We start from the raw sequence: 26,903 nt of genomic DNA on the forward strand, positions 1-26,903 counted from the left end.
TAAAATATTCCGTGCACAATGATTCTTAATTGTGTTTGCCTACAGTTAATTTTAGTAAAAACTTAAAAGCATAAAAAAACACCGGTTTTTATTCTTCATTGCATTTGATTTTGATACTTTAATTTTGTTTTATATTTTCAGTAGATCAACACTTACAAAAATAAATCAGTGAAACAATTTTACCCTTGCAATATCTCTCTTATCTTGATGTCTCGCCCAAATTAGTAACAGTACGTAAATCACTAATATTGTTATAATAGTCCCGATCACAGGACCTTGATTGGTTATATCAAAACGTAAGAACACTGTTGAGAAATCGATTGTATTTGGCGCCACATAAAAAGTGTTACCAAAGGTTAAACCAAAAGCTGGACGACATGTACATTCTATGATATCTTGCCTTGGAAACCAATCCATCTGAAAATAACCAACACAAATTTATATCAATATCACATACTCAAATTGTATTGCTCTAATTGATCCGCTACACTTTTTAGCTAGTTCCTTGCTATTGCATTATAAAGACTACACGAACCTTTACAGTGAAAGCTTACGAAAATGATTTTTTTTTTTTTACATATATCTTATATCTTGTAATGTTTGCTGAGAATTATTTCTAGAATGGCAATTTAGAACGCAAATGAAAATAATAATATACAAGTTATGGACTGTCGCCTGTTCAGCTTTCCAGGTAAGTTGCCAGTTTCAGGTCAGAAATTTCAAAAACATCAGTACAACCAAATGCATACAACAAATAATAAACTCGCATTAACTCGTCTTAGTCAGAGTAATCCCACAGATGAAGCTCAGTCTATTTTTACATCTTGACCTTTATCAAGCCTTTAATCATAATGACCAGTTAAGTATTATACTTTACGAGAAAATATATGATCTCAGCTTTCCATTTGTGAACTTCATACTGCTATATAGCAAATATCAGCACCTGCATATGGAGTATATATCTCCCAGGTATTCGAAAGAATCTGTTCCGTATAATGATGTACGGACTTTATCATGTTCAAATTATGTTTACCACAACCCCGTCCTCTGTTTATATTTTTCGATTATGACACTTTCGGTTGCGACTGATCAACGATTTTTTTCTTGTCAATGGTAATATGATGAATGTTTTTTTGGTAAATCAGGTTTATATCACCTTTAGGAGCACGAAAGATCACACCGGTTTTTGTAGGATTTGACTCAGTCTTCGGTTCTTTTGTGTAGTGTTTTGTACACTGTTGTTTGTTTTTTTATCGTTTTTCTTTTTCTTTTGACCATTGGACTTTCTGTTAAACTTTAACGTTTGGTGTTCGATCGTTCCCTTTGCATCCTCTACTTCTTATTCCATTAATAGAGGATTGTGCTTACATTGAAGTTGTTGACCAAAAGGTTACTAATGGTCAAGGTGAAGTCATATCTTTACAAATATTGCAATGGTTTTCACCACAATTTCGTTCTCTTTCCCTTGACATCACTAAATGCGCCTTATCATCAAATGTGTACTGTTTTAAGCAGCATGACTGGTTCTCACCTTTATTTTAGTGTGTGGTGTGGTGTATACTGTTTTTTTGTCTGTTCATTGTTTTCATTTTAGTCATGATATTGTCATTTTTCTTTCGACCTAAGGACTTAATTGTTCCCAAGTATATTGTGTCTATTATTTTATTCCATTGATATTCAGTCAAATCTTTAAAACGTATTAGCTAGCTAAAAAAAACACACACCAATATAAAAGGCATCCATAGGTGTTATAGGCCGTTAGTTTTCTCGTTTGAATTGTTTTACATTGTCTTATCGGGGCCTTTTATAGCTGACTATGCGGTATGGGCTTTGCTCATTGTTGAAGGTCGTACGGTGACCTAAATTTGTTAATATCTGTGTCATTTTGGTCTTTTGTGGATAGTTGTCTCATTGGCAATCATACTACATCTTCTTTTTTTTTATACAGTTTATCTTATCGTAACATTAAAATCATTTTGTTCAATTGTTTCATTTAATAGACACCACTTAAGTATAGGATTTTGTAACCATTTTTTTATATACACCTCAAAAATCCTAAAACCAGGAAATTAAACAAAGAAAAACAAACTTGAGTCTAATATTTAACTGTCGTTAAATTAATAAATACACATTGAAAACTTAGACCTTGTAAACAGATTAATTGTTATAATGTACCAACATGAGATGGGCCTTTAAAGTTGTATACATTAGACATGTTAGAGGCATTGTTAATGCATGCAAATACTACATCTACAACGACATTCATGAATTTGTAAAATTTCAATTAATGTGCATAAAAACTTACTATATCATTATGACCTGTTCTGTGTATATTTGCTTTTTGTATTCTCATTTTTTTAATGTTTGTGAATTGAAAATTCAAATATGGGGTATTCTAATTGGTTTATAGCAATATCCATTTCATAATTTTTTGAAATATTTATAATTAGTCTTTTTATTATTACATTTGTTTTACAGTCGAAACTGACTAATGAATATAAACTTTTCCTTATGAAGCCCCGAACAGCATTGCAAATCCTTACAATATGTCTTTCCTTTTCTTGACGCGAGTATATGTTAATTTCATAAATATCAGTCACAAATAGTTATCAAAGGTACCAGGATTATAATTGAATATGCCAGACGCGCCTTTCGTCTACATAAAACTCATAAGTGACGCTCAGATCAAAATAGTTATAAAGCCAGACAAGTACAAAGTTGAAGAGCATTGAGGACCCAAAATTCCAAAATGTTGTGCCAAATACGGTTAAGGTAATCTATTCATGGGATAAGAAAATCCTTAGTTTTTTTGAAAAAATCAAATTTTGTAACAGAAAATTCATAAAAATGACCAAATCATTGGTATTCATGTCAACACCGAAGTGCTGACTACTGGGCTAGTGATACCCTCGGTGACGAAACGTCCATTAGCAGTGACATCGACCAAGTGGTATAAATAGTTATCAAAGGTACCAGGATTATATTTTAATACGCCAGACGAGCGTTTCGTCTACATAAGACTCATCAGTGACGCTCATATCAAAATAGTTATAAAGCCAAACAAGTTCATAGTCGAAGAGCATTGAGGACCCAAAATTCCGAAATGTTGTGCCAAATAGTGATAAGGTAATATATTCTGGCGATAAGAAAATCCTTAGTTTTTTGAAAAGTCTGCCCTTTTTCTCGAAAAAACAAAGACAAAAACTCAGACTTAAGTTATTTTAGTATATCTCTACATTTAAATCATGTGGTAACAGTAAAAATCATGTAAAGATATAAGATTGATTACCTCGCAGTTGATTGAATCCCATGATTGTCTTTTGGGATCCCACTCTTTACAATTTGACGTCACTATATGCAGATTATATGGCATCAGTTCTGGTTCTGATATGTTGTATGACCTATTAGCATATCTTCCGGTGATTGGTTCCCATACATAACCAAGGGATCCAAAACCTGTCAACCGAAGAAAAAAAATATACTAGACAATGACAACATACCATTCAGTATAGTACATTAAAGTACACATATCTTAGACGTTGATAGAGTAGATTGTTACCCCTCGAAAAAAAGTTGTTTTCTCGGAGCAACAGTTTGCTGTATAAACTTTTAAGCTATTTGGGAGTTACTTAATATTATTTAAAGTCAACTTAATACATGTGTAATATCACGATTAAATGGTTTCACTTATTTGAGTCTTTATCTCTACGTAGATTGTACGGACGCCATCACGAGTTGGTTCACCGTAATTGAATATCTGTTACAAAGACGATATCGGACATGTTCCTTATATCGTAACTACAATCCCGTTCCCTTTTCACGAAAGGGACCTACTGAATTTGACCTTTTACCTTTATTTGTGACAATTTTACTGATTGTGTCTGTTTGCTTTGTTCACGCATCATAATCAATATTATTAAAGGAGTAGGTCCGGTAAGGGCCGATTTGCCCTCAAATTTCAACCGTCTAAAAATTAACCAAAATGCTAACATTTTGAAGAGTTCAGTAATTTAGCATGACTTAATGATGCTATAACGCGATATTTGTGCATTGTATTGTCAAAAACAGCTTATATTTATGTAGCAGAAGCATTTTACGTTCCAAAATATAGCTTAAAGATTACATTTTCACAATTTTCCAAAAATGCTATATTTTGGGGCCAAAAAGGGGTCTTACTGAACCTACTCCTTTGACACGACTGTCGTACAAGTGAGAGGTTTAGCGCTGTAAAACCAGGTTCAATCCACCATTTTCTACATTTGAACATGCCTGTACCAAGTCTAGAATATGACAGTTTTTGTCCATTCGTTTTTTATGTGTTTTGTCATTTGATTTTACCATGTGATTAGGGACTTTTCGATTTGATTTTCCTCTGAGTTCAGTATTTTTGTGATTTTACTTTTTACCGTTAGAGCATCTAACTCAATTTCTTTACAGAATACGATTAATGTTTGTTCCTAATGGCTTACCCACTTTACTGTTTGCATGCAGGGCAACATGCATCTCACCCGTTGAAGAAAACAACTGAGGAGGGAAGCATATCATTCTGTCATTGTCAGGTGATGTTCTTCCTTTGGCGTCATAATTTAAGTGAGTTGGCTGCGAATCGAATTTGACATAGACGTCATATGACGTAACACAATCTGGAACGCCCTGTACTGGAAGAACTGACACACACACGTAGTCTCCATTGTCACGATAGAAAAATGAGTGGTAAAAGAGATTAGAAGCATCCCCTTCTGTGTACACAGGTATGTTCTGAGAAAACTGTAAAGCTCGAGTAGTTTGGTTAATTGCAACCATGAAATTGGCCGGAATAAAAGTTTCATAATTTTTATCTTTTAGAAACAACTTATGGACGTTTGACGTAACTAAAGCTGTGTCTGAACTACCGGCTATATACACATTCTGTGGGAAATCTGCAATCTACAATACAAAATAAAATATATTATATTTGATACTTGAAATGCAAATTACCAAAATGTCTAATTTTTTAATAGTAAACACACAGTACTAAAAGCGCTATTTCCAGTTGGTTGGTATACTAGCTTTTAGATCAACTATCATAAAAATAATTTGGAAATTGTAAAATTAGGCATTCTTACTCCAAGTGAAGTTATGTCATTCATATCGCCTAGCCTCATAGGAATTGTCGAGTTCTGGAGTATACCATTTGGTTCTTCACTAAAGGAGCTCTCTTGAATTCTTGCTTTAATTATGTAAAGATTTACATGTTTTGTGTTGAAGATTGTTTTACAGCCTTTACATATCATATTCAATCCCTGGTCATTCATCACTTGCAAAGCTGTGTCGATTGATGTATCTGTTAATGATGCCTGAAAATATTGAGGAAAATAATTACTTATTACTTTAAACCTTTTTGATAAAACTTGAGGCAACAATAGTTTACCGATGTTCAATCTCATAAATCCATTAACTGCAAGAATTCAAAATGGACCAAGATCTGGTGCGTTGAATGGGAAAGCGTCTCCTACTATATATTCATTATCTGCCTTGAGAATCCATACTAAGTCAAAATGTCGAATCTGTGAATAGGGCACAATCGGTAATTTAACGATTTGGCATTCCAACTGTTTTGATAAGAGTGCAATTGGGTCAAGATCTTTAACTGTTTTTACATAGGCGGTAATGGTAACGTTTTTTCCTGTAGCTCAGTCCATATCGTAAACTTGGATATGTATGATATCTCATTTCGAAGCTGTGACATTTTCACATATGTGGTTAAATTTTCGGGGTACGAAGTGAGATTACTTTTTCCGTAAATTAGCATACCCCGAACATCCTTTTGTGATGCGGCTTCTTGTGGTAAAATATCCCCCTTTTAACACAATAAGTTCTTTGAAAATTTAATACTTTGAACACATTTAATAGCTCCATAGTTTTTACACATTTATTCTATGTTTCTCTACTTTCCTAATCACCACAAATGGTTAAGTTCAGTCATTTGTAAAAAATAGAAACATGTCCAATATCACTACACAGAGATTTTATCTTTACACGTGACTTTTGAGTTCCTCATTTCGAGGCGAATTAGGGATGTTGTCCCAATTGATGAATCTTCTGTAGACTTCCATACCCTATCACTGAAGTCTACATACTGTGAGTGAACAAGAAATAGATAACAATTGGAAAAGTAAAATTATCACGTGTGTCGTAGTTTATAGCTGTGAAAAGCGTATGAATAGTTACAGTCATATTGATATTCTACAAGTTTATTTTAAACATTCTGTATTTATTACCACAATAATGCATTATCTCCCCAATAAAGCGGAGGCAGTTTCATTTAAATTTTCGAGTTTCGTACAAAAAAGAATACTTAAATTAAGATTTTATACCGGTTTAAGGTATGGATAGCAGGTGAATGATTCCCTGTCGACGCAACCGGGATCGCTTCTTTTGAAGTTGGTGTGATTCAATCAGTTTTTGTTTGTTAGCTGAATTTTTATCCCCTTAATCGAGCTACGAGATTTGAATATTGATAAACTACTGTCGCCTTGATTAATTTATTTTCGAAATATATATCATATCAATTCATATTTTTTTTTTTTTTATGCTTTCCACTATTATGAAACATTCGTAACAAAGCCACAATTTTGATGACTCAGATTATAGTTACCGATTGTCATAAATGTTTCTAGGTATGTTTTGAACCAAGTCTTTCTAATTGTAAAGTTGATGCCAATTCTGAAAATTTTTGCAGACAACATAAAATTTCCTAATGAATTATATTTGTTTCACAGATAATCAGTATCATGTTCACTTGCACTAGTAATTCCGTCTTTTTTTTGTGATTGTGAAATCATTGAATGTGACGTATCATCGGAGGTTGGCTGTCCCTTATGGAGCAGGAAGTACATTCTACAGCATAAGAGTCCACTTTTTGTTTTCCGGTGGAAAGTTTTGTGTATGATTTTTGTTTTAGTTGGTCATTTTTCGTGGTGTTCTACAAGTGAGAGGTTTAACTAGCTATAAAACCAGGTTCAATCCACCATTTTCTACATTTGAAAATGCCTGTACCAAGTCAGGAATATGACAGTTCTTGTCCATTCGTTTTTGATGCGTTTTGTTATTTGATTTTGCCATGTGATTATGGACTTTCCGAATTGATTTTCCTCTGAGTTCAGTATTTTTGTGATTTAACCTTTTATCTAGCTTTCTTCAACATACGGTTTTTGGTTGTCCCTTTGATTTATTCTGCATTTTGAATAAGTGACTAGGAATTTCCTTTTAAATATATATCAGAAAACGTGATACAGCTTTTGTTCAAATTGAAAATATGTGTGTGTGATATCGACTTTAAAGTCATATGACCCTTCAAATTTAACAAAAAAGTTGAATATGTTAACTATAGTAGAATGGCCCAGTTTTACTATAAAATACGTGTACATGGTTTTTCTGCTTAAATATTATCCTTTGTTTTATTATAATGTTTCGAAATGAACTGCTATAAAAGTCTTCCGTTCTCTTATTCGCCGACAACTTCTTCTCCGTATACAGTGACCTTAACCACGACACCTTTCGTCAGAAATTCGACAACTGCACAGCATAAGTGCAAAGGAATAAAGACAGAGATAAAAAAGTTAATTAACGTGGAGAGAAGATTTTACCAAAAAATCAATACACGAAATGATTTAATAATGACTAATTTAACAAGCAAATGGGTACTCGTGAAAAATTCAAATAAAAATACGTCGCTCTTTTATCTCACTTATTGTTTAAATGCTCCAAGATTTTGTGTTGAATGTTTATCAATAGGTAATGATTGATAAACTTCGGCACAAAGACCCGAAAGAGAATAAGCTCCCAAATTTTACGATCAACAATCACAGAGTGAAATATTTAGTTGTCGATCGTATAATACTGTTTCATAATAAATATAAACAAGAATGTGTCCACAGTACACGGATGCCCCCCTCGCACTATCATTTTTTTTTAATGTTCAGTGGACCGTGAAATTGGGGTTAAAATCTAATTTTGCATTTAAATATAGAAAGTTCATATCATAGGGAACATATGTACTAATTTTGAAGTTGATTGGACGTCAACTTCATCAAAAACTACCTTGACCACAAATTTTAACCTGAAACGGGACGAACGGTTGGACGGACGAACGGACGGACAAACGGAAGCACATACCAGAAAACATAATGCCCCTCTACTATCGTAGGTAGGCCATAAAAAAGAACGTGCACAGAGGACTTATCTAAACATATATGTATGCATTAGTTAAACCATTTCCTTACATTTTATCAGAAACTCAATCCATACGATTTAAAATAAATGTCAATGTACATTACATTCTAGAAACCATGAATTTAAACTTTGGAAGTCGATACCGTTAACCTTAGGTTGAGCATTCAGGAACCGCCACAAACACCGTATTTATGTTAGCATTGGTTAACATGAAGTAAATACGAATATATGTTCAGGACTTAACAAATTCATAGTAGCAATAATAGCCGTTATAAAAAAAAAATATTGTGTTATTGTGTAAATAAACTCATCATAGATACCAGGACTAAATTATATTTGTATTTTTTTTTCTTTGAAAACGAAAAATATATGGCTCCTCATGCCGTATATTTAAAACAATGAATACCAATATTTGTTTTTCCTCAAACTCGGCCTGTGATATTCTCGCCCTCAATAAGTATAGTCCAGTGCGCTCCTCTGGACTTAATTCACCATCTTCCATTTTACTGTAAGCATCATCTCCGTACATCTTTACAAAAAAGTCTACTTGTTTTCTTGCGTCAGCAGTTGTTGCAGATATTAATGGCAAACTTTTCCCCGGAAAATTTGATGTCAGTGTTGATCCAACAACAGCAGACACTAATGTCATGATAGCTAAAATATAATTGATTCCAATTCACTTTACTACAACACATTTGTTTTTGAAACATTCCAAAATTTACCGCATGATACGAAATACATCAACATCAACATAGACAAGACAGCAACCAAACGTCAAAAATAAATGATATCTACAGACGACCAAATGACCATAGGTGTCTTATTGGCAATATTGAACCGTCTTCTCATTTTATGGTGAACACAATTGAGCTTTCCTAATAACTACTTCTTTAAACAAGTTTCTCAGTCTTACTTAATACAACTGAAGAGTGAATTCCGTCTCACATTTCAATAAATAGAATATCAATATATTACATAACCTTTCATATAACGGTCTATTGAACAAAAGTTATCAAATAATAGAATAATAAATGTTGCTTCTCATAATTCAGTATCATCACTTTTAATTCTTTCATAACAAAATTTTCTAGTATTTTAGATATAGTTCTCACCAGTTGATGTTGAGTCTAAATGAAGGTCTGAGCTATCGAACAAACCATTAGTTAATAATGCAGTTTCACTTGCGTTTTTTAAACTTGTAGCAAGATTTGTTAGTGCATTGGAACCTGAAATCTGAAAAACAGATGCAACGAATTAAATTAAATTAAGCTGTTTATCCAAAAAAAAAATAAAATTATTTCGGCGAACATTTTTAATCATGAATATTCACACTTTCATCTGGAGTAAACTGATTTCTTTTCATATTTCTTCTCTTTCTTTAAATTCGGAGAATGCGATATCTGCTTACTTATATATAAAAATCTTACATGCATCTCTTGATTTTAACTCATAATGTTTCGGCAATTTAATTCATTTTATAAGACTTACCCCTGCAAAGTTATTTACTAGTTTATTATCACTGAGTGCAGTGGCGAATGCAGTGGCTGCCATTTCTGTCATGTAAAACGTTGAGTCATCCGACATTAACTTAACTTCCATTTCTTTTGTCAAATTCTCAATAGCCTTGAAAAAATTAATTAAGTTTAAAATACTTGGTAATTCTTATTTGCATACCAGACTACCTTGATTCGGTCAGGTATTATTAGTTATAGTGTGTAAGTGACATAATACGATATATACGGGGTCAGTAAATTCCATATGGGGTGCGAGTGCAGCCCGAATCCTATTTGTAATTTACTGACCCCGTATATATCGTTTTAGGTCACTATAACACTATGTAACGAATTTATCTTACAGACTATCTTTATTTGTTGAATTTAGACCAAAGTTGTCTCATTTGCAATCATACTACATCTTCTTATGTTTATATCAAAGTGTTCAATTTTAAGAACCTACTTCCATTGTTCTGCACAAAAAACAAATGTTAACAATAACAATGTAATATAGACAAGCTTGATATAACAATATTAAACAGAACTTATAATACATTTAAATAATCAAATAGTGTCAAAGTCGGTAACCACTACTAATTATAACCGTGTATTGAAATAAACCCTGCCTCCCTACTAACCTAATATGGAATTATACGGTCTCCACGCGGACGATGTTTACCAATCATATTCCTAGAAATGTATAGGAGGTAAGATAAGCCAAAGTTTATGACAAACGCGAGGATTTTAATTTTCCTACAGTTAACTTTCCAATTCTGTGTAGCAACATTCCAGCGGCACCAGCATATGGAGTATGTGTGTCTCAATTGAAACGTTACTCTAGAGCTAGCTCAAAGTACGTTGATTTTGTTGAACGAGGAATACTGCTTTCTCAAAAGTTGCTAAGAAAGGGCTATGAATCAATCTAATTAAGGTCATCACTCAAGAAACTTTTACGGTCGCCATCATAAGCCGATTGGCCATTATGACAAAAGTGTATCAGAAATCATATCTGATATTCTTCCTCAGTCATAATAACCTTCATTACCCAATTGAACAAAGAAATAACACGACGGGTGTCGTATACGGTGTAGGAAATGCTTACCCTTCCGCAGCACCCGAATTCACTACCGGATTTTAGTGGAGTTCGTGTTGTTTCTTATTTATTATTCATAACTGTTGATGTAAATGTCTTTTGGTTTTACGAGTCTTTGTTCACTCCTTGGTTTTGATTGTTATTGTCTTGACGTAGAATACTTATAATGAATTATTTGATTTCGTATAAATTAGACAATTATTGAATCAGTATTTAATATAAACAAACTTATTCGCTCAAATCAAATATACCTACCTGTACAATAACCACCTTAACAGGATCTTGATAATATTTTAGCAGATCATTCAGTATGTCGTCATATGGTTTTGTTCCATTCTTTGTGGCTTCCAATAATCCAGAAACCAATTCTAACGGATTGTCCGTGGTATTAAACGTCTCTGGTTGTATTGGCTAAAAAAATATAAGCTATACTATAAGTTACTTTTTTGTACACTAATAAAAGTTATAAATGCTAGTTGACATGACTATTTTTATCAAGTGACTCCAATTTTATAACGTTTAATTTTTGTAGTTCTTTTTGTTTCTGTTGTCGGATTATTGAGGTTTCCATTTTTGCAATTTTTCCAATATAAACAATAGATGTGGTTTGATTGCCAATGAGACAACTATCCACTAAAGTTCAAATGTAGTTGACATAAGAAAACAAAACTATAAAAAAATCAGTTGAAAAAGACTTAACTCATCAGATCGATATAAAGAAAAAAACATCAAACAAAAACACAGATAGGACATGGCATGGTACATATCAATCCCTCATCCGAACAACAAAAAATTCACTAAGTACAGATCCGGGAGTACTTGCAACTACTGACAGCTAGTTCAAAGCCACATACAACTAATAATAAGTATCAAAAATCATGTATCTAAGACTAAAATATCAATCAGTACGTATCCAACATCCAATGAATTTGTGATAGAGACGTCATTAACAGTCTGAGAAAAACATGTCCTTGTGCAGTGCAAAAATATTAAAATCGACAGATTGTAGTACTGTGGATTCATTAATATTCGTTGGATACCAATTTTCGTGGATTTTGTGGGTACATAATAACCACGAATTTAAATGTTCAACGAAACGTAAATTTTCTATATGCTTTGTATGCAGATATTGGCATAACCACGAAATCAAATATCCACGAAAATGCAATTTTTCGTCAATCCACGAAAATTGATACCCACGAAAATAAATGAATCCACAGTATCGTGAAAGTACATTAGTGTATGTATAACAATAAGTTTTAGTATGGTTTTATTTTACTGATCACTAAATCAATATGTATACCAATAAAAACAATATTCTTTACAGTGTTGAATAGGTAACCTATTATAATACGTTAATTTAAAGGAATGATAAGTTTACCCGTATCATATCTAAATTACCGGGCTCGGCTAACAACATCACCGTAAAATTAAGATATGCTATTCCGTTTAAAATAAGCCAAACTTTCTATGGAAGAATTCTCAAAAAATATTGTTAACAAAATCCCTGACATCAGTTGGGACATATAAACACCGTAAATATAGAAAAGAAGATGTGGTATGATTGCCAATGAGACAACTGTCCACAACAGATAAAATGACACAGAAATTAACAACTATAGGTCACCTTAAGACGGTTTGGGATATCGCAGACTTAAAGTTAGCATTTCAATATTTGCAAATAAATTTCTACTAATCAAATGTCACACTATTTAGAAAGCACTTTGTGTGTTACTGATAGCACATGTGATGACCTCATGATTTTGATATCTTTTTTTAAAGCGATAATGAAAACTATTAATACTCTAGGGCATTTGTATAAGCTGCTATTGTGTGATGCTCTAATCACGTGTTATCTTACTGATTCAATCTTACTTCTATATACATGTGTGCGTTTTGAAGCACCAATGTACCTAGTTCAAATTTTTAGACTGAAATCAGATAAAAACATGAATAATTCTTTCTCATTGAGAGGTCTTACTCAAGGTAATCTGATAGTTTCTAAGCCAAAAGTCGAGCGGTTTAAGAAAACTTTGGTTTATTCTAGATCAGTGTTATGGTATTGACAACGAAACAAAATACTTAAATTCTAAAAAAAATAGATTTTTGATTTTTCTACTACATGTACCTTTAGCTCTTGCACAGTTTAGATCGTATCATGTTATCATTGATACATTGATCTGTTTGATTGTTAAATAACCAAAACATGCAGTAATGTGTAAATATCCTCTTTTGTTTTGTAATTTTTATGACACTAACTTTTGAAATACAGAATGTTGTATTACTGATTTATTTTAATATTGATAAGGACACTATATTTTGACAGGGTCTGACTTTGTGGTGTTACATCTTACAGAGCCTATACTAGCTATCTGGATTACTTTGTAACGAATTTAGCTAAAACCAAAGTTAAAGGACGTCCTATACTTGCAGTAAGATGGGGGTTTGTTTTTTGTTGTTGTCTCCGTTTTGACAAACACATGATAACTTTTACTGTGCATGTACTGATTTGAAGTCAAGGAGGGTTATTCCATATGTTTTACTTTTCTATAATCTTATCATGGTACTTTCTTATAAACATGATAAACGCAGTTTCATCAGACTACTTTAATTTTTATTTTCTGCTAAAAACTAAGTCTTTTATATTCGCGTTATTTTTCTACTCGCGAAAGTCGCGAAAATAAATCACTCGCGAAAATAAGTTGGTTTTCAGTATATCGTAGCATAACGAAAACTTGATTAAGACGAATTCTTATGCTTCCATTTCGCAAAGTTTATAGTTAAATTTAGTGTTAAAGATTTATGGGTAAATTTAAAATATGATTCCCCATAGAGTTCAAATGGGAACCATTTGCCACAATGCCTTACATAATCTGATGAACGTTTTTGTGGTCTGCCAATCATGAATCATGTAAAACGTCCAACCTATAAGGTATTCAGGTTCAATTAGGTAAATTTCTAAATAATAATTAATCCGATTCAAAGTTTCCAATACTAGTAAGTGTTAATCTCTGTGATCATATATATGGGTTTTTTTTTAATCTACAATGCAGTATTTTGTGAGAATTTAGATGAAATTTGCGTAGTGGTTTAAAATGAAAACTACAGAATTACACTATGTCTTTTACTGTTGAATATTAGATATAAGATATATTACTGAAAATGATTGCAATAGATTTTATTGATATGAATTATCAAAGGTACCAGGATTAAAATTTACTTCGGCAGACGCGCGTTTCGTCTACATAAGACTCATCAGTGACACTCATATCAAAATATTTATAAAGCCAAACAAGTACAAAGTTAAAGAGCATTTGGGATCCAAAATTCCAAAAGGTTGTGCCAAATACAGCTAAGGTAATCTATGCCTGGGATAAGAGAGTCTTTAGTTTTTCGAAAAATTCAAAGTTTTGTAAGCAGGAAATTTATAAAAATGACCACATTATTGATATCCATGTCAACACCGAAGTGTTGACTACTGGGCTGGTGATTATCCTCGGGGACGAAACGTCAACCAGCAGTGGCATCGACCCAGTGGTGTAAATAGTTATCGAAGGTACCAGGATTATAATTTACTACGCCAAACGCGCGTTTCGTCTACATAAGACTCATCAGTGACACTCATATCAAAATATTTATAAAGCCAAACAAGTACAAAGTTAAAGAGCATTGGGGATCCAAAATTCCAAAAGGTTGTGCCAAATACTGCTAAGGTAATCTATGCCTGGGATAAGAGAGTCTTTAGTTTTTCGAAAAATTCAAAGTTTTGTAAGCAGGAAATTTATAAAAATGACCACATTATTGATATCCATGTCAACACCGAAGTGTTGACTACTGGGCTGGTGATTATCCTCGGGGACGAAACGTCAACCAGCAGTGGCATCGACCCAGTGGTGTAAATAGTTATCGAAGGTACCAGGATTATAATTTACTACGCCAAACGCGCGTTTCGTCTACATAAGACTCATCAGTGACGCTCATATCAAAATATTTATAAAGCCAAACAAGTACAAAATTAAAATTATCAATCTGGCCAAAGGTAGTTTTAATTCTAAAAAGCAAAATGTCTGTCTTATCAGATTTTGTAGTTAGTTTGTATATCGAGTAGAGAAATCATATTTTCAATAAACTAAGATTTGACGGAAACTAGTTGATCAAAAACGTTCAGATATTTTTAACAAGATTCTAGAAATAGATATTTGACATGTTTGTGGCAATATTAGTTTACCTTTGTTCAAATCTATACCTATACTGCATAACAAGCTATAAATGCGACGACATGCAAAAGTGTAAAACAATTTAAAAGAGGGACGAAAGATACCAAAGGGACAGTCAAACTCATAAATCTAAAATAAACTGACAACGCCATGGCTAAAAATGAAAAAGACAAACAGACAAACAATAGTACACATGACACAAAGAATAAACAACACGAACCCCACCAAAAACTAGGAGTGATCTCATGTGCTCCGGAAGGGTATGATGTTACGCACGGAACTGGTGACACTCAAGAAAAAATACCGTGTCATAAGCAACAATTGGTCACTATATTGTCGCTGCTACTAGAAAACATATAAATTTTACATCAAAATAAAGCTGAATCTCTTGGGAATTTATTTTAAGTCTTGAATGACATTTTAATACAAGTGTATGTGAATAAATCGAACACGATTTTATAAATAACGTCATTTTTCTCGTGTCCCGCGTTACAAAAAGATGCCGATATTTGAGCAAAATTTGCTGAAGATTGGTGATTTTTTCACCAAAAGTCACCATTTTTGAGCAGCGCAACGTTCAACGTCATAGCATTGTGACGTCAAATAATTTGAACACAACCAGTACTAGAAGCGAAGCAATGGGCCCCTGGATGAGATATTAAAAGTGTCCCACAAGCAGGGAAATATTTTAGCCGAACTTACGGACTTGATTTTTATGAACAGAATACTGGTAAGTTAATCAATATTGGTATCATTATTATGTACAAAGACTCGCCTTTTAAATCATTTATTTTTTTTCTTTGTTGTTACGTCGGTTTACACAGGTCGGAATTTTTCTCATGTCCAAGAATTCGTCACAACTACAGTTTTCACACATTTTCCGGCACTAATCCGTCGAATGAGATTAAATTAATGTTTTATATTGAATAATTCCTTAATTATATTTACCGCTTTAAAAAGTACAAACCTTTCTTCGCATTTTGAGCCTTGAAACATGACAATGCGTCCAGGTTTGCACAAATTACAAACAAAACCGCATGTCCAATAAAATGTCACATACATGGAACTCCGTTTTTGAAAGTTACACGTAACGTTACAGACGTTTTTTGTTGTTGATAATTGTCAAAATGATTAATGTATGCATTGTATGGCCTTTCGAGGGCCTCTGATTTGAATAAATAAATTAGTCTATTCAGAAGCGAGAACAAAATTCGCTCCTTATAATTTGAAAATAACATTATCTGTGAAAATCAATCGGATATTATTAAACTATTCAAGATTATCTGCAAGTGTTTGTATTTGTATTTATTTTTTTATCGTATCTAAAATAAATTATATATTAAAACTTTCATAATTATTTCAGTGAAAAAAAAAGGATGTCATCTAAGGAAGGACTTGAACGGTACAAACAAGAAAAGCTTCAAAAGCGACGAGAACAAAGGCTTGAATCTTATTACAGAAATAGAAATCTAAAGGAAAACCATGGTCGCATACTTGCAAAATTCGAACTCGCCGACTGTGAGAAAACTGCAATCTTCTGAAGTGATTTCTTTGCCGGAGGAAATAGAAGAACACAAAACATCAAAAGCCTTGACGGAAGATTTAAAAACAGTTATTGACAACTGTAAGAGAAAAAGATAGGATGACTCTTTGAAAACGATGAATGTTATCATTTCATCAGTAAGTGGTGAAAAAATCAGTGACAATAAATGCAGAAAGAAACTGGCTAGGAAATTGGGATTACCGGTAAGAAGAGTTAGCCGTGGTCATGCAATAAGAACAAGAATACTTAAATCTGAAAAATCAAGCTGGACTTACACAAATAGAAAAACTAGATCAGATGCAATAATACCTGACACGAAGAAACGTATTTATGAGTTCTGGTGTAAGCCTGGTATTTCTCGTCCGACTGGTAACAAGGCAGATATCAAAAGGATCCGCATTGGTCCGAAAACTTATTCAAGCCACATGACACACATACTAGAAAAAACACAGACCGATGTGTATTTGAACTTTATCGGAGAAAACCCCTCTATTAAAATAGCTCAAAGAATGTTTGAAAGGTGCAAACCCTACTTTGTGCGACCCGTCCGACCTAAGGATAGACAAACATGTTGCTGCAAGTACCATGTAGAATTTAAAACTGTCTTTAAATCGTGCATGGAATTCCGAAAGAAACTTTTGATAGAAAATAAACCGAATGAATGCTATTCTACTCCTGTGTATGATTCAATATCTGATGTCGTTGATGCAACATTATACGAAAAAGTTGATGGTTCACACAATTTACAGTGCCTTAAAAGAAACTGTTTCGATTGTGGAGTTAAAATCTTGAATTTTCTGCCTTGTGAACTTGATGTATCTGACACTGCGGAATTTGTAAAGTGGGAAAAGTTTGAAAATGTAAGCGTTAATGTTAAAGGGAACAAAACCATAAAGAAACTAATGCTCGTGAAAAAAGAGTTGGTGAGTTGTTTTCATATTTCAGAAAACTAATTGAAACTTTTCCAGTGCATCAGCACAAAGCTACATGGCAAAATGAACAATTTCAAAATCTTGTTAGAAATCTCCCAGAAAAGCAATGTGTTTGTGTGCATGACTTTAGTGAAAATTACAGGTGTTCCGAGCTTACTGAGATTCAAAGTGTTTACTTTCAAAAAACCGAAGTGTTGGTCCATGTTACTATTCTACATAGACATGCATTGCTAGAATACGATGGTGTTGATAGTTCAGAAGACTTTCCTGAAATTATCACGGATCAATTTTTCGCTATAAGCCCAGACTTAGTTCATGATCAATACTTTGTTCACCAAGTCCGAAATTATATAGCGGAATATTTACAGTCGATTTCATATTCAGTAGAAACAATGCACGAGTTTACTGACGGGTGTACAGCCCAGTATAAGAGCAGACACTGTTTCGGAGATATTAGTCAAACAAGCGACGACTTTGGATATCAACATTTCACAAGAAATTCCCATGCAAAAGGTATTTATAATAACTTAGTTTATTATCCTCGAACTTACTACTATGATTGCCTTTAAATACAGTTGAATGTCAATCCGTCTGTCAGTCTCTACGCTAGATATCTTGGACACAGATATAATGATTTTTCTGACATTTTCGAGTACAATGGAATACATATTATTTAGTTTTTGATTGAATACTTATGAGTTATTTGTGTAAAATGTAAATATTTTAAAAACGGTCGGGTATTCACATTATCGGTAAACTGTTTTCTTTCAATCCGTCACATTATGGGTTAATGTTTGAAAACATTATTCTAGAAAGTTTTGTTTTTTTACATGTTTTTTTTTATTATATCGAATTTGAAATAAATGTATTTTGATAAAACATGTGCGTCGGACTAAATTACAGCTGACACAAAAATAAATACGTTGTATCAAGGAACAGGGCTTTTATTTCTGTTCTTCATCTTGGCAGTCGCTGTAGTGTATTGAGTGTATCTGTTATATTTCTCGTGACTTTCGGTATTGTTACTATTAAAAATTATAAACCTTGAACCCGGTAAAATGGTAAGGTCCAAATGCAGTTGACATAAAAAACTTATCTGTGCATTTCAGGACCACAAGACGCTGCTGGAGGAATTATTAAGAGACAAGCCGACTGTGCCATTTTACGCGGACAGACTCAGATAAGGACAGCAAAAGATCTCTATGAATACGCGAATTCATTTCTAACACAACCGAGGTCACATTGCATGAGAAGAATATTCCGATATGCGGAAACGATTCACCGTGACAACAGACTGTCTATTAAGCCGGTGCCTACCATTCGATCTCTTCACCAAGTAAGAGCAAGTCGTGATTCTGCTAAAGGATTGATAAATATCAGTGAATTGTCTTGTTTCTGTGTAAACTGTTGTCATCACATGTATGACCTGTGTTCTAATTCGATAAAAACTGGTGGTTATACTGAATGGGAAATGAAGCGAGAATACAGAGCGGATGCACAAGAAAATGAAGAAAATAAACAAGTGTCTTTGCAAGAATTAGTTTCGGTTGGTCAATTAGTTGCGTTATATACTGACGACGATGAGGAGGAGTACTACATGCTGAAAGTAGAGAAAAGCATGGAAACGTTACTCATTGACACAACGGATTTTTGGGGATCTTCACTCTCTGCGGGAACACCTGTGTTTCGTGGTCTATATTACAACAAAACGAACTAGCCTTTTCAATATCGTCTTGTGGACAGGAAAGCGGTTGTACCTGCTGCGTCAGTGGTCTATATTTGTTCGGAAGTAACCGCAAACAATGTCATTCGAATCACAGAAGAAACGCATTTAAATGCTTTAGAATGTATTAATGAAATAAAATGCTAGAAATTTATTAATCAGTATTTATCCCTTTAAAGAAACCGAAGTTATAGAAACCAATAATATATGAAAATATATACATGTACATGTAGGGAATGCTTTAAAGAGGTAAATACGAATTGGGGGACAATCGTGACAAACCTAAATGCATACGTTCGTTTAACAACAAGCGATTTGGATAAAACGTCAGTCAAAAAGTGTATTTCGACGTTATTTTAATGTATCGTCAGGTATCACCAGTATCGTGCGTAATGTCTCAGCAGATCCTGCTCCACATGTGCACCCGTCGTGTTGCTTATGTGATAACAAATCCGGTAAATAGCCTAATTCGGTAGGTCACATTCATGAAAGGGAAGGGGATTGTAGTTACGACGTAAGGAACATATCCGATATCATTTGTGAAACGGTTATTCCATAACGGTCAACCAACTTGTGATGGCGTCCGTAAAATTTACGAAGGGTTGATTTCAACTTCACCATATGGAACTCTTGGTTTAATAGCTTCCTTGTAAGCAGCAACCCTCTATCAAGAAAATCATGATAGGAAATGCAAGCACGGGAATATCGTATCAATTGGGAGATATATACCCCGTATGCAGGTGCTGCTGGAATGTTGCTACTTAGAAATGGAAAGTTCACAATGGGAAAGCTGAAATCATCTCTTTCGTCGTAAAGTTTTGTTTTCAACCGACCCTCATTGTCAATTTCTAGATGTAAGTCAAGATATGTATCTGTAGTATCCTTTATCTCTAGTTCGATATGGGAAAGATGTGTTCCACATAGTCACCAAATTTTAAATTATTTAGTTTTCATCTATATAGCGGAAAGTAGAGTTAAAGAATATTGCTTACTTCTTATCTTTCTTCCTAAGAAGTTCATGCATGAGGTCAGCCTCATAATAATAAAGAAACAAGTCGGCAAGTTGAGGGGCACAGTTTGTTCCCATTGGAATGCCGACATGTCTGTTGAAAAACACGTCCTCCGAACGTAACAAATATGTTGTCAATCAAGAAATCAAGCATCTTGATAATATCAGTTTCAGAGAATTTTTTGTTTGAATCAGAGTGATCCTTTACAAAGTAGGATTTATCCCTCCCTAAGACAAGATACCTGTATCTACGTTGGCCATTCTTTTTTATCTACGTTGGCCATTTCTATTTTATGACATTTTTTGGCAGATTTGATAGATTTTTCATATTTAGCTAGAATCGGAGCGTTTTTAATCATTACATCAGTTAAAATCTTTCACATAAACTAATTGGATCAATTGAAATGGACACTTAAGTGTTTAAAAAGTGTCCAAAATCTTTCGTCAGATGAACCTGAAATTGAGCCCAAAATTGGCCCTTACCGGAACTACTCCTTTGATACATATTATACAGCAATACACTACATGAACTGTATAACAGGCTCCTAAATCAGGCCACGCACCTATAACATGTGTCCTTTCCTTATATGAGACAGGGATGTCATAACACAGCATCATACCGATTATAAGGATCAATTGAAAGAGATTTGACTCATCAGATCGATACAAATAAAGACAGCAGTAGTATATCGCTGTTCGAAAGACATAAGTCAATTGAGAGAAAACAAATCCGGATTACAAACTAAAACTGAGGTTTACACATCAACTATAAGAGGAAAACAACGAAACAACAGAAACACTGATGTACAACAAAAAAAAAACGGCAATGCAACACACACAGAAACGAACTATCAGATAACAACTGTCATTTTCCTGACTTGGTACAGGACATTTTAAGAAAAACTGGTGGGTTGAACCTGGTTTTGCAGTTAGCCACACAAAAAAATCGAACAAAAAGTCTTTTCTTAATAATTTTCTATCTGAGTGCATTCGTGGTTATTTAAAGCTAGGGCAAAGTCAATAACAAATAATCATATCATTTGTCCAAGTACTCATCCAATTGAAAAGGTTTATAGAAATCATAAACGGTCAAAGAAAACATAAATGATCTTTTGCAATGCCAAAATATAAGAATCGACGGAATACAGGATCGTGATAGATTTACATCAAAATGAGCAATAATGTTTAGTTATTTTTGTAACTATTTGATAACAAAATAAAAAAAAATAGCAGTCTTAAATTAATAAAGAAGACAGTTAGATATCGACAGGATAAGTAAAAGAAAAAAACCAATAGTAATTAGATTGTGACCTAGTATAATTATTCAATTCTAAAAAAAATACAGAATTTGAATTTATTCGGTACAATTTTGTTAATAAGATAAAAACTTTAAAATGTCTTATCGCCGAAACCTATAATTGTAATCCAACTCGTATCTTTAGATACCAAAAAACAAATCCTTACCACGATCTGCATTTTTTCTATCGATTACAATTAAGTTATTTGGTACTATTTGTCTTTGGTCATTTTTATAAATTTCCTGTTGACAAAACTTTGAATTTTTCGAAAAACTAAGGATTTTCTTATCCTAGGCATAGATTACCTTAGCCGTATTTGGCAAATTTTTTTGGAATTTTGGATCCTCAATGCTCTTCAACTTTGTACTTGTTTGGCTTTATAAATATTTTGATATGAGCGTCACTGATGAGTCTTATGAAGACGAAACGCGCGTCTGGCGTACTAAATTATAATCCTGGTACCTTTGATAACTATAATCATAAATACATAAAATCATAATTATGTTAACCGATATACGAAATATGAATTTTGGTAAGCACAGTTGGTTTTCATATGTTTAGGGGTATGGTGACTGTGAGTGTGTCTTTTACTTACTATTAATGCAATAGAAGCCACAATAATTGAAGCCTGGTAAATGACCTGCTTAGGATCATTGCTGATTCGTGCTTCAATCATGCCGTCATTTACTAGTTCGATAATAGTGTTAATCAGCTCTGTATCTGATTGTGTAGATCTATCAGTATTAATGACATTATTAACCTGAAAATGATAAGATACAAAGTATTTTCATTTTTTGTCTCCACAAATAGAAAACAAGAATAGAACTGTAGATTGGTGAACGTCATTTTCCGATTTAAGTCATTATTTCACAGAACATTTTCAAATGCTATTTTAGATAATTTAGTTAGTCTTAATAAAATGTAAAATCACAAGAATACTGAACTCAGAGGAAAATCAATTCGGAAAGTCCATAATCAAATGGCAAAATCAAATAACAAAACACATAAAAAACGAATGGACAAGAACTGTCATATTCCTGACTTGGTACATGCATTTTCAAATGTCGAAAATGGTGGATTAAACCTGGTTTTATAGCGCTAACCCTCTCACTTTGATGATAGTCTCATCAAATTCCGTTATATTTACAATGATGCGTTAACTAAACAGACACAATAAATAAAATATTCAAAATATGGGTACAGCAGTCATCATCGTGTAACAATTTTAAAAGGAACAATTTAACAGAACACAAAAACATCTATCTACAAACACATTCGTTGATTTGCGTGTCTGACGTCAGAAAATTTTATACGTCACATATATTTGTCGTTCAATGAAGATAGAAACCATTTTAAAATTTCACATGGCTAATGTTAGCATACAGGGTTACAAAATCAAAAGTATGTAAGAATAAATTTCAGAAATAGACCGATATTTGAAATAGTCCAAAAGTTATATAGAATTTATAAGAATCCACAAATAGTTAATTCCACTACGCGATTGAATGATTTTGACGTTTGTGGTTCAACGTATTTTGTAATTCATAATAGAAATATATCATAATGACATAAAATAGAACAGTATCATACTGACGGGATCTTTTAAAGTACAGAGTCACGTTATAAGAACCAAAGAAATACAAAAAGTCGCATATACAAAGCACAGAACCAAAATATGAAAGACAATACAAACACATTGACGGGATGTATAAATACGGAGCCATGTTAAACGGATATCCCATAAAACAATCCAACAGTAAAAGTAATATTAATAATAGAACAAAGACAAATGAAAGAACAATCAAACACGTTGTTAAGATGATAAACAACATCAGTACGCAGAATCTATACATCAAGACCATCATGTATTATTTGCGAAAGTGATACGGAATATTTATCAACAAGGTCTTGGAACTTTCCGATTAACTTTTTTAGAAAAAGGACGAGACGTTCTTTGACATACCCCTGGTTCATCAATTTTCGTTTAAGACACTGATGACGTTTTACAAAGACTGAGTAGGAGCTGCAAGCTCTTTAATATCGAATAAGTTGGGAAATGTATATCCCATATGCAGGTGAAGTTGGTATATTGCTACTAAGGTGGGGGAAATTTATAATAATGAAACGGGTTGCTTATGTGTTGGGCAATAAAGTTTTCGAAAGGTGAGAATTACCGTTACTTGTAAATCCACTGTAGTGTATCCGTTGTAGAAATCTATGATATTAACCCTTATGATGCTATGAAAATTATTTTCTGGATCTCCTACTGCTAACGTTGTAATAATACTGCTGCCTTCTAAAATGAAGAATATTATTACTAAAAAACAGTTCGACGAAGATATATCTTTCTTTTCAATATCCTGCCCAGCAAAACTACATGGATATATTTTGAAAAAAGCAAAAATTCTTACTAAAGTGCAAGAGATTTACAAGTTAAACTGTTATTTTCTATTCTGACAAAGTTGCATTTCATTTTATTCATCAAGACTATTTTTTTTTTTTATTTTTTTATTTTTATTTATTTTTTTTCTTCTTTTGTTGTATTTTCATTATTTGCCTTATTTTCAAATTATATTTTTTAAATATTGTGTATTTTTGTATGATGATATATTCTTAAAATGATAGCTTAAAACTAAAGTCAAAGCTGGTCAGAGATACCTGAATAAATATATTCTTCTTATCTTTTTATAATGAATATATATTATTAGTACGTATACACCAGTACAAACCTGACAACAAAGATTCAACTATACCAGTCGTGGTGTTTCTCACATGATAGATAGAGTATGTTAACAATTCATTTCCATCATCTGCTCTGTTTTGTATATATCTGTCTCCTTCATCAAACCAGTTTTTACAAGCTATAGTAAACTTAGTTTTAACAGTAATACCTAAAAAAGAAACATTTGATATTTCTATTATCAAGAGAGCAGTATTATCTTTATTTTACCATGCGTGATCAATGGTTTGACTTCGGTTAGTACCAAATTTCAAATTATCTCATGCAGAACTACATATTCTTTTATCCGAATTGTTTTAAATCTCAATTCAAACAAAATTTAAACTATACAAATATATTCATACCTGTATTAGGAGTTATAGAACATGAACCACCATATGGTGGAGCATTCACAGACACGATATAATCTGCCTCCGATTTAGATCTCCCGGGTGTTCTGATCAATAGATGAAATCTTATTCTATCCATTTCTCGAAAGGCATCGGTTCTGATACCTATCTCATCAGCAGTGAGACCTAAAAAGTTCAAAATTACAAGAATGAGATCTTAACTATAGTTAAATGCGCTGATTTAGATACTGGAGTAGGAGAAATTGTGCCATATAGCATTTCTATTGTGCACACTTCAACAAGAAATCATTAACTAACATTAAAAACAAAATTTCTAATATACAAATAAAATCCAACCCTATAGTATGTAAATAAAAGCAACAGTAGTATATAAACTCAACATAGATACCAGGACTAAATTTAGTATATACGCCAGACGCGCGTTTCGTCTACAAAAGACTCATCAGTGACGCTCGAATCCAAAAAAGTTAAAAAGGCCAAATAAAGTACGAAGTTGAAGAGCCTCGAGGACCAAAATTCCTAAAGGTTTTGCCAAATACAGCTAAGGTAATCATCTATGCCTGAGGTAAAAAAGCCTTAGTATTTCAAAAAATTCAAAAATTGGTAAACAGTAAATTTATAAATATATATAACCATATCAATGACAATTCATGTCAGCACAAAAAGTGAAGACTACTGGGCTTGTGATACCCTCAGGGAAATAAATCTCCACCAGCATTGGCATCGACCCAGTGGTTGTAAATAAACTCATCATAGATACCAGGACTAAATTTAGTATAAACGTCAGACGCGCGTTTCGTCTACAAAGGACTCATCAGTGACGCTCGAATCCAAAAAAGTTAAAAAGGCCAAATATAGTACGAAGTTGAAGATGATTGAGGACCAAAATTCCTAAAGGTTTTGCCAAATACAGCTAAGGTAATCTATGCCTGAGGTAGAAAAGCCTTAGTATTTCAAAACATTCAAAAATTGGTAAACAGTAAATTTATAAATATAACCATATCAATGACAATTCACGTCAGCACAAAGTGCTGACTACTGGGCTTGTGATACCCTCGGGGAAAAAAATCTCCTCCAGCAGTGGCATCGACCCAGTGGTTGTAAATAAACTCATCATAGATACCAGGACTAAATTTAGTATAAACGTCAGACGCGCGTTTCGTCTACAAAGGACTCATCAGTGACGCTCGAATCCAAAAAAGTTAAAAAGGCCAAATATAGTACGAAGTTGAAGATGATTGAGGACCAAAATTCCTAAAGGTTTTGCCAAATACAGCTAAGGTAATCTATGCCTGAGGTAGAAAAGCCTTAGTATTTCAAAACATTCAAAAATTGGTAAACAGTAAATTTATAAATATAACCATATCAATGACAATTCACGTCAGCACAAAGTGCTGACTACTGGGCTTGTGATACCCTCGGGGAAAAAAATCTCCACCAGCAGTGGCATCGACCCAGTGGTTGTAAATAAACTCATCATTAGATACCAGGACTAAATTTAGTATATACGCCAGACGCGCGGTTTGAAACTAATTTAATTAATCAATAGAAAAAAAAAACAAATCCGGGTTACAAGCTAAAACTGAGGGAAACGCATTAAATATAAGAGGAGAACAATGACACAACATTAAAATGTAACACACACAGAAAGGAACTAAGCATTAGACAAGATCCGATGAAAATAACAAATATATCATCAAAACTAAATAAAAAAAAGATAAAAAGATAAAAAATTACCGTGACACGTCTTATAGCAATGTGAATTCACACTCAAATACAAAAGGAAACAAACAACACAACAGAAACACGACGTTAAAATGTAACTACACAGAAACGAAGAATAATATAACAATGGCCATATTCCTGACTTGGTACAGGGCATTTTTTAAAGAAAAAATGGTGGGTTGAACCTGGTTTTGTGGCATGCCAAACCTCCCGCTCTAATGGAAATGTTAACTATAACATTAAAATGACAACATAACATTACAATACTACAATACAAATAAATAAGAGAACATGTTGGACAAAGAAACACACAAATAATAGCTAATAAAAGACACCAGGTTTAAATTTTAATACACCAGAAGTGCGTTATGTCCACACAAGACTAGCGAGTGACGCCCAGAAACAAAACTTTTGAAAGCCAAAACAAGTACAAAGTTGAACAGCACCGAGGACCAAAAGTTTAAAAAGTTGTGCCCAATACGGCTGGGGTTTTCTGCTTGGGATAAGAACATCCTTATTATTTAGAATAATTTATACTTTTGCAAACAGTAAATTTTATAAAATGA

General features: G+C 33.2%; 1 protein-coding gene and 1 pseudogene across 1 annotated transcript in view; one reads left to right on the plus strand and one right to left on the minus strand.

Moving 5' to 3' along the window:
- LOC143045253 (polycystin family receptor for egg jelly-like) overlaps positions 1–26,903 on the minus strand; it is an 88,185-nt gene that overhangs the window by 40,760 nt on the left and 20,522 nt on the right. The window contains exons 7-17 of the mRNA XM_076217630.1: positions 24,607–24,777; positions 24,252–24,413; positions 23,697–23,818; positions 22,118–22,282; positions 11,056–11,211; positions 9,703–9,837; positions 9,327–9,447; positions 8,621–8,868; positions 5,106–5,336; positions 4,470–4,926; positions 3,290–3,456 (exon numbers count right to left, since the gene is read on the minus strand). Coding sequence (XP_076073745.1) covers positions 3,290–3,456; positions 4,470–4,926; positions 5,106–5,336; positions 8,621–8,868; positions 9,327–9,447; positions 9,703–9,837; positions 11,056–11,211; positions 22,118–22,282; positions 23,697–23,818; positions 24,252–24,413; positions 24,607–24,777 — 2,135 coding nt within the window. The remainder of the gene's footprint in view (positions 1–3,289; positions 3,457–4,469; positions 4,927–5,105; positions 5,337–8,620; positions 8,869–9,326; positions 9,448–9,702; positions 9,838–11,055; positions 11,212–22,117; positions 22,283–23,696; positions 23,819–24,251; positions 24,414–24,606; positions 24,778–26,903) is intronic.
- Positions 16,500–19,362, plus strand: LOC143046438 (uncharacterized; annotated as a pseudogene).

Source organism: Mytilus galloprovincialis, chromosome 9 (assembly GCF_965363235.1).
Source record: "Mytilus galloprovincialis chromosome 9, xbMytGall1.hap1.1, whole genome shotgun sequence".
Lineage (NCBI taxonomy): Eukaryota > Metazoa > Mollusca > Bivalvia > Mytilida > Mytilidae > Mytilus > Mytilus galloprovincialis.